Source organism: Mus musculus, chromosome 16 (assembly GCF_000001635.26).
Source record: "Mus musculus strain C57BL/6J chromosome 16, GRCm38.p6 C57BL/6J".
Taxonomy (NCBI): Eukaryota; Metazoa; Chordata; class Mammalia; order Rodentia; family Muridae; genus Mus; species Mus musculus.
In genome coordinates this window covers 32,679,205-32,688,344 of record NC_000082.6, presented here as the reverse complement: position 1 = coordinate 32,688,344, position 9,140 = coordinate 32,679,205, and the positions used below count along the sequence as shown (strand labels likewise).

The 9,140-nt window shown below is 51.1% G+C and overlaps 1 protein-coding gene across 22 annotated transcripts in view; it reads right to left on the bottom strand.

Annotated features, from left to right (window-relative positions):
* Positions 1-4,851: 4,851 nt before the first annotated feature.
* Positions 4,852-9,140, bottom strand: part of Tnk2 (tyrosine kinase, non-receptor, 2) — a 39,395-nt gene continuing 35,106 nt past the window's right edge. For 11 of the 22 annotated variants that reach the window (XM_017317066.2, XM_011245946.1, NM_016788.3 and 8 more), the window contains 4 exons: positions 7,538-8,886; positions 7,350-7,445; positions 7,066-7,193; positions 4,852-5,660 (listed from right to left, as the gene is read on the bottom strand). In XM_017317066.2, coding sequence (XP_017172555.1) covers positions 5,654-5,660; positions 7,066-7,193; positions 7,350-7,445; positions 7,538-8,886 — 1,580 coding nt within the window. In that variant the 3' untranslated portion in view covers positions 4,852-5,653. Of the gene's footprint in view, positions 5,661-7,061; positions 7,194-7,349; positions 7,446-7,537; positions 8,887-9,140 lie in introns of those variants that run through there. The other 11 variants (XM_030249176.1, NM_001110147.1, XM_006522338.4 and 8 more) reach the window with 5 other exon arrangements.

Genomic DNA, 9,140 nt, shown 5'->3' with positions numbered 1-9,140 from the left:
AATGGATCTTTAAAGTTAAAAAAAATGATCTATAAGATATCTCTGAGTGTAACAAAACAAACACACAAACAAAACAACAACAACAAACTGTTGTTGCCAAAAGCGGCCTTGTTGGTTTGTTAAGGCAAACTGAGAGCATTAGGGTGGAGATTGGGGCAGAGTGGCTGATGCTTGATGCTAAGCTCCTGATTTGTCAGAACCGGCAGGATTCGTTTAGTGGGTGGCCTGTCACTCGGCAGAATGTCCTCTCTGCCTTACTGAGCTCTAGTGCCCAGAGCCATGCTCTCCAGGTAAAGCCACTCTTTCCTTCCAAAAGATCAGCAGGCCAGACGACACTTACTCTATTATCTTATGTGCGTGGACTTGACCTGCATCCTTGGTCTTTGCACCGTGTGTCTGTCTCCCTCACACCTGCAGAGGCCAGAAGAGAATCAGATGCCCTAGAAGTGGAGTTATAGATGGTTGAATTGCCATGCAATAACTTAGAATTGATCCCGTGTCCTCTGGAAGAGCAGCCAGTGCTCTTTTTTTTTTTTTTTTTTTTTTTTTTTTTTAAGTTTTTTTCGAGACAGGGTTTCTCTGTATAGCCCTGGCTGTCCTGGAACTCACTCTGGAGACCAGGCTGGCCTCGAACTCAGAAATCCGCCTGCCTCTGCCTCCCAAGTGCTGGGATTAAAGGCATGTGCCACCACGCCTGGCTTTTTTTTTTTTTAAATGCTGCTGTCTTCTCCTTCTTTTAAAGGTTTTGTTTATTAAGAGTCTCACTATGTAGCCTGAACTGGCCTGGACCTTAAGCTGTAGACTAGGCTGGGCTCAAACTCACCTGCCTCTACCTCTCGATTACTGAGATTGAAGATTGCCACCACGCCCCCTTATTGTTTTAAATGATGCCTGTCTGTGTGTGGGCGTGCACACGTGGCATGCAGTGCCTGTGGAGACCAGAAGAGGGTTTTGGAGCCACTGGAGATGGAGTCACAGCAGTTCTAAGTCACTGTATGTGGTATTGGGAACCTAACTCAGATCCTCAGTAAGACCAGTATAAATTCTTTAATTACTGCAGCAGCAGCTCCCGTCCCAGACTAAATGGCTTGTTGTTGTTGTTGTTGTTGTTTTGAGATGAAGAACATCTGAAAAAATAAAATAAAAAAAAAAAAGGACTTGAGGCCCCATACAGCCTATTTCCCCATTCATGACGTGACCTACAACTATTTTTAGAGTTTGAAAATTTGATTTTTGTTTAACTAACAAGTTTCCTCCATTCTAGGTAAGGGATCTATACCATGAGTTGAACTTTAGATTCTAGGCATCTTAACTAGAATCCATCTTTTTTATACTTCTTTAAGACATCATACCGCAATTAATAGTATAATTAGGGTTTGCATGGCAAAGGACCACACACATTGCATAGTGTGACATGGGGCTGCCTGGGATCCCAGGTCTGAGGCAGCTTTCTCATTTATGTGAAGGCTTCTACATCTCCCTCCTCTAACACACACACACACACACACACACACACACACACAAGCCACACCATCATATACATAGACACAGTCATACATATATACACACACAGCCACACACCACACATATACACACTCATACACACAGACACTCTCACATATCACATACACTCATACAGAAACACACTCACTCACATATCCACACACTTATCACACACACACCTAGGCATATACACACACATCTACAAACCAAACATATATACATGCACGTACCACATCCCAGACACACACATGACATATACACACACGACATGTACACACATACACAGCACACACATACACTTTTTTCCTTTCTGTAAGATTTATTTTATGTATATGGGTAACCCGTTGCTCTCTTCAAACACACCAGAAGAGGGCATTGGATCACATTATAGGTGATTGTGAGCCACCATGTGGTTGCTGGGACTTGAACTCAGGACTTCTGGAGGAGCAGTCAGTCCACTTGCTGCACTGCCCACTTGCCGCCATTTCCTGTCTCCAGAGGGTGAAGAACAGTCAGCCTGGGACAACATCTGCCTGAAATCTGCAGCTGGCTATTCCAGAACTCAGCAGGACACGGCCCCTGGGCACAGTCCACCAGTCCCTTTAACTGCAGCATGGTGGGCTCTGAAGGCTCCATCCCCCAGAGCTGCCGTGCTTCTGGCCCACTGCAGTCAAGAGCACCAGCATGATTCAGCACCCTGAGTGTTTCTGCGGGCTGTTTTTAAATAGTGTCAAGTCCCATAAGCAGACCTTGAACTTGGTTCTGGCTTCAATGCCTGAGTGCCTCCCTTCCCTGCCTGGTAGCACTATGCCTCCCTCCAATGTCTTTAACGAATCCCAGCTGTCCATTTACTTTCCGTGATTTATCTTGCTTCCTAAAGCTTATATCATCTGTAGGATTCAAAGGAGCTTCCTGGATCTAGTTGCTTCCTAAAAGTCAGCAAGAGATTAGTAATCTTACATTTAAAAAGATCCACAGATATTAATAGGTAATTCACAGAGAAAGGGAACATGAGAGAGTTTACTTGTTCCTTGTTATTGGGGGGGCTGTGTGTGTGTGTGTGTGTGTGTGTGTGTGTGTGGACACATGTGAAGTTAGAGGACTGACTTTTGGGATTCTGTTCTCTCCTTCCACCATGGGTTCCACGACTCAAAATCAGGTTACCAGGCCTGCACAGTAAACGCCTTCAACCACGGAGTCATCTACTTGGCCGCCCTTTTCTGTTTGTTTTTGAGACAGGCTCTTATGATGAAACCCAGCCCCGGGTTGACCTGGGACCTACGCCGATCCTCCTGCTTTGGCTTCCGGAATGCTGAGATTACAGACAGGCACCGGCACTCCTGGCCTCAGCTTACTTTTTATTTACTTATTTTACAGTGGTGCTGAGGGTTCGAATCCAGGTTCCATGCCTGTGCAGAGCACTGTTCCCACTGCAACATCTCGTCTAGCTCAAATTACTTTAAAAAATGTGTTTGTGTGTCTATTTTGCTTACACATAAGTATATGCACTGCATGTGTGTGTGGTGATCACAGTGGTCAGGCATCAGATCCCCTGCAAATGGAATTACAGCTGGTTGTGAGCTGCCACGTAGGTGGCCTCAAGAGCAGTAAATACTTCTAACCCCTGGGCCATCTCTCCAGTCCCACAACTTACTTTTTGAGAAGTCTACTTACTCTGGAGAGGCATGCAAACGGAAAACTCCCACCACGATCTGCCACCAGGCAGTCTGGGTAGGGCCAGGGAGCTGCTTACGACGCGGCCACAACTCTCACTGCTGGTGGAACCACTGAACAATCTCACAGTCTCCATCACGGCCCTGGAGCTCACTACCCACAACGCCTCATCCAGTCTCGCCAGTGAGAACATTGCACACACCCAGATTACTGCCACAGTGGCTGTAACTGCTAAGGATGGCCAAGAACCAAACCAACCAAAATTCTAAGGAAGTTTCCAAAAATTATCTGTTTAAAAAAAGGAGAACAGAAAGACACATGCTCCACTATGTTCATAGCAGCCTTATTTATAATAGCCAGAAGCTGGAAAGAACCCAGATGTCCCTCAACAGAGGAATGGATACAGAAAATGTGGTACATTTACACAATGGAGTACTACTCAGCTATTAAAAAGAATGAATTTATGAAATTCCTAGGCAAATGGATGGACCTGGAGGGCATCATCCTGAGTGAGGTAACCTAATCACAAAAGAACTCACATGATATGCACTCACTGATAAGGGGATTAGCCCAGAAACTTAGAATACCCAAGATATAAGATACAATTTGCAAAACACATGAAACTCAAGAACTAAGACCAAAGTGTGGACACTTTGCCCCTTCTTAGAATTGGGAACAAAACACCCATGGAAGACAAAGACACCCATACAGAGACAAAGTTTGGAGCTGAGACGAAAGGATGGACCATCTAGAGACTGCCATACCCGGGGATCCATCCCATAATCAGCCTCCAAATGCTAACACCATTGCATACACCAGCAAGAGTTTGCTGAAAGGACCCTGATATAGCTGTCTCTTGTGAGGCAAGTGCCTGGCAAACACAGAAGTGGATACTCACAGTCAGCTATTGGATGGACCACAGGGCCCTCAATGGAGGAGCTAGAGAAAGTACCCAAGGAGCTAAAGGGGTCTGCAACCCTATAAGTGGAACAATAATATGAACTAACCAGTACCCCCGGAGCTTGTGTCTCTAGCTGCATATGTAGCAGAAGATGGCCTAGTCGGCCATCATTGGGAAGAGAGGCCCCTTGGTCGTGCAAACTTTATATGCCTCAGTACAGGGGAACGCCAGGGCCAAGAAGTGGGAGTGGGTGGATAGGGGAGTGGGGGAAAGGTATGGGGGACTTTTGGGATAGCATTAGAAATGTAAATGAAGAAAATACCTAATTAAAAAAAGGGGGGGGGGAACGCACAGGAACCTTTGATAAGGGCAGAGAGGATGAGGGAAGTGGGCAGCTGAGGTGGACGCCCTGCTGTGTACTCTCTGTACCTTCTGAATTCAGAATCACTTAAATACATTATTCAGAGAAACAAAATACAAATGGCTGTACCTACTGAAGCCCTGGGTGACGTCTGCTTCTGGTCCAGCTCCAACTGACTGAGCTACTAGACTGTCTCCTGAAATGTGTCCTGCACTACAGAAGCCCGCAGAGACTGTGACAGTTCCAGACCATGAAGCAAGTTAGGACAGCTCTGTAAGGGTACAGGCATAGGATGTTTTGGGTCTGCACTTCTTTCCTCTGCCTATAGGTGGTGATAAACAGCTTTCTCTGGACAGCAGCACTCTGTTGAGATTGGAGGGCACAACCCAAGAAACAGGCGGGCACGCGAGAGTAACATAAAATAGAAACAAGCTTTATTTCTCTGGAAGAAGCAGATATCCATAGCTGGGGCCACGACTTTGGCAACAGAGGCTGATGGGAACACATCAGATAGCAACAGGGGAGGAACAGGTCAAACAGGAAAGTACTGGTGCCACTGGGGTCTCCTTCCACATCCGGGGCCTTGGGCCCTGGTCCCTGCCAGAGAAGATCCTGGCACCTTTTCTGTTTCTGAGCCACTTCAGGCTGTTTATAGGTACAAGTTCCTAAGACCAGCCAAGCCCACAAGTTCACAGTGAAGCTACAGGTCACATTCTGTCCAACACTCCACACTCCTACAGGGGTTCCCTGGGAAGGGGCCTAGCCCTGAGGAGGGCCTGTTGGTTGCTGGCTCGCCCTGCTGTGTGGCCAACACATCCTTCTTGTCCATGTCAAGCCTGGCTTCCTGTCAGTCTAATCCCCCAGAGGAAAGCCTGGGGCACACTCTAGCCACCAGCCCAGCCTTGATCTGGAGCCAGAGGCAGGCCACACAGAGCCTGCCAGGCAGCTTCCTGTCTTGCCTTCACAAGGCTGGGAACGTCCCACCTCTTGGGGCACTGAGGGCTGAACCAAGGTGTGCAGAACAGCGCTGGGTGGGTGAGCGAGGTGGGCAAGGTGAGGCTCCCAGCCTCCTGCTGCCTGGGTCTCACTGTCCCCTGGGAGCCGCAGGCAGTTGTGGGTCCTTCGGGCCTGAGGCAGGGCAGCTCCCCCACCCTTGTCCCACAGACAGGTTCAAGAGGTTCTTTTAGGGCAGACCACTGCTCTCCAGTCAACCATCAGCGTCTGAAAGACAGGAAATAACCCAAAAGCTCATCCATCAACAAGAGAACGGGAGCTAGTTAAACAGCTAACCAGAAATCCAAGGTCACCAGAGGGAGTTACTGCCTTTAGACATCACGCAAAGTATTAAAAAAATAGTTTTAGGCGGTAATTCCAGAACTTTCTAAAGTATCTTTTTTGATAAACTATGACTATTGTGTGCTGGAGTATCTAAGGTCAGGAAGTTTCTCAGGATATAAATTAGGGACAACCACCAGCAGAGGGCACTACAGCTTAGTAAAGGGTGTCGCTGCTTGCTGAGGGCCACACTATGTTTGCTTCTGACTAGTGCCCAAGCTTGCAGCACAGGCTGGCGGACCCCCACCCCCACCCCCCAAGGGCCACGCTTGCTTCCTGAGAGGATCCTGACCTCAACCCTGCCTGCCTCACCACTTCTGGGTTTGATAAATGTTTCAATTAATATTAATCTGTATGCTTTATTTTGTAAGTGTGCACATACATAAACTTTTAGTAAAAATGTAATAAGATTTTCTTTGGATGTTTCTTCTTTCAAAAGTATTATATATAAAGAAAGGTGTGTGTGTGGGGGGGTGAGAGTGAGCATTTGTGTTTGAACACAGGCATGCATGTGCCACAGAAGTATGCAGAGATCAGAGGAAACTTTTTTTTTTTTTTTGGTTTTTCGAGACAGGGTTTCTCTGTGTAGCCCTGGCTGTCCTGGAACTCACTTTGTAGACCAGGCTGGCCTCGAACTCAGAAATCTGCCTGCCTCTGCCTCCCGAGTGCTGGGATTAAAGGCATGAGCCACCACGCCTGGCTCAGAGGGAACTTTCTTGAGACCAGGTCTGTTGTTTTTCTGCTACTGTACGCCAGGCTAGCTGCCCTTAAACCTGTCTGTCTCCAGTCTCTCCCGTAAGAGCAGTGGGATTACAAAGGCTCAAGCTATGCATCCGGCTTTTACATGGGTTGTGGGGATTCGAAATCAGGCTCTCATGCTTGTATCCCATTGGCTGAGCCACCATTCTTCTCCCCAGCACCAACTGTCACTTTAAATATAATAGAGGTTAAAAAAAAAATTCCGTCTATGTATGTGTATATATAGGCTTAGGAAATCAGGACTAAAATGCTGCTCTGTGAAGCACCTGGGCAGCTGGAGAGGAGCCAGAGATGCCAGCCTCCTTCACCCAAGGGCTCCGGTTGCCTCTCTCATTCATCAACTCATGAGAAAGCCCAAGCGTCTATAGGAGGGTTCTTTCCCAGACAAACGGCCTGCCTCTGGGGCCCTGTACCTGCCCTCTCTACCAGCTGAGGACTCCCTGGGGACATGTGGCCTTTCAGAGGTAAGTAGGCTTTCCCATAGTAGTAGCAGACTTCTTGGGAGACAGAGGTGGGGCACAGTCTCACTCACTTGTGATGAGCAGGGCCACAGGAGCCCAGAAGGTGACAGCCGGCTTGCTCTAGGTTCCAGTCGAACATCTCTAGGACCTTGTGGCACTCCACCCGTGGCCGAAGACCCAGCCCAAAGAGCTGCTCCACCTGAGGGGCAGAGGTGATGTTGCCATGAGACACACTGGCGCCAAGGGTACCAGAACAGAATGGGGCACGGGACTCAGAGCCAGAGGGTAGGGTCAGGTAGAGCAGAACCAGCTTTGAGGGCCCCTGAATGCCAGGGCAGGCAGGAAGTGATGGTACCTTCAGATACTGGGCAGCCCTCTGAACACTCCAGCTGTGGCTCTGCAGGGCCGCCTGGCACTCCTCTGTGGTCACCCCATGCACCATGGCCTGCAGCTGGGCACACCCACCCATCAGCACCACTCGGGCCCATTCCTCTGGGTCCCTCAGACCCCTGCCCTGCACCCTGAAGAGGGCCTGGCACTCACCATCTGGACCTTGTCTGCTGGCCGAGCAGCCTCTTGCCCGTCCCCTGGGCAGCCCCTCTGTGGCAGCCGAGCCGTGGCCCTCAGGGATGGTGGCCGTGCCCCTGGGTTGCTGTTATTGGTGGAGAAGTTGGCCTTTGGGTCTGGGGCGGCCTGAGGCATAGGTCTGACGGTGGCAGTGGGGGCAGCAGGGGCTGGAGTACTGGGCGGGGGCAACAGCGGGGGCACAGGCAGGGCGGCCGGCTCTTCCGGGCTCTGGGCCTCCCGCAGGAAGCGCTGATAGCGTTCCAGGTAAGGAGGGCGCTCAGGCAGCAGGTAGTAATGAGTGCTGCTGACCTTCCTGCCATCGCGGACAATGGGCAGGATGCAGGGGCCTGCCCGTGGGCCAGGAGCCTGGATCACTTGTGGAGTGGCATACTTAGGGTCTGAGGCAAAGCTTTGAGTGGTGGGCATGGTCTTTCCAGGTGAGCTAGAGAGCCGATGCGGTAGTGGAGAGCTGCCAGGTGGCACTAGGGGGCTTGGGGTCCTTGAACCTTGAGGAGACAGAGGTTCCCGGGGAGGCACTCGGGGGGGCGAGGCAGGTCCAGGCCACCGGCTTGTCTCTTCCTCACCCGAGGGAGCTGGAGATAGCTCCACACGTGGACGCGTGGGCCGAGGGGGAATAGGTACCCGGGGTGGCACCTGGGGCTTGTCATCACCTCCTGGGGTCGGGGAGGGGGTCAGCTGGCCAGTGGGGACCTGTAGCTGCCGCATACACTCCTGCTGCAGTGCCTGGAAAATCTCTGCAGTCTGCACTGAGCTGGGCGGCTTGCCTCCGCCCTGGGGTGGAAGGAACAGGTTATCCTCCAGGGCAGGGGGCATCTGCGCCTGCTCAGGTACAAAGGCGTAATTGGTCTCGCCTTGGCTAGGCCCAGCAGGGAGGCCTGCACCTACTAGCGTGCTGTTGATGGAGCAGACCTCAAAGTCATCCTCATCCTGGGCCACGTCGTCATAGGCAGGGGGCGGGGGCAGCGGACGCGCGTCCCAGTCTACCACAGGGGTGGGGTGTAAAGGTCGTGGCAGTGCCCGTGTGGGGCTCTGTGGTGGTGTCTTGTCCAGCAAGGAGCAGGCATCCATGGCCAACTGTGCCAAGGAGGGTGCACAGGGCCGAGGGGTTGGGACCACAGGCTCCTCACCGAAGTCGATGAGTGTGACCTCACCCCCACTGCTGCGGTCTGCCTTGGTGCCTGGCACTCGGGCTGAGGGCTTTGCCAGCCACAGCCCTCGAGGCAGGGCTGGCTTCCTCAGGCCAAGCCTCTTGAAGTCGCTGGACAGGGGGTCTGGGTCCTCACTCACAGGGTCGTATGTTGGCTCTGTGATAAAAAGGGGGACCCCAACAGGGAGATGGTGTCAGATATGAATGGGGAAGAGGGGAGGTAAAAGTGTGGAGAAAGAAAGCCAAGTGTCTCCCCAACTACTGTCAACTCCCCTAGCCAAGTGCCCCCCACCCCAACCGTGCCATGCAAGGCCCCTCCAGGTAGCCCTGCTGCCCAGAGCACACCTGACCTTACTCAAACAGGACAGAACCTTCTCTGCAGAACTTCAGGCCTCAGTGTGGGCTGGAAAG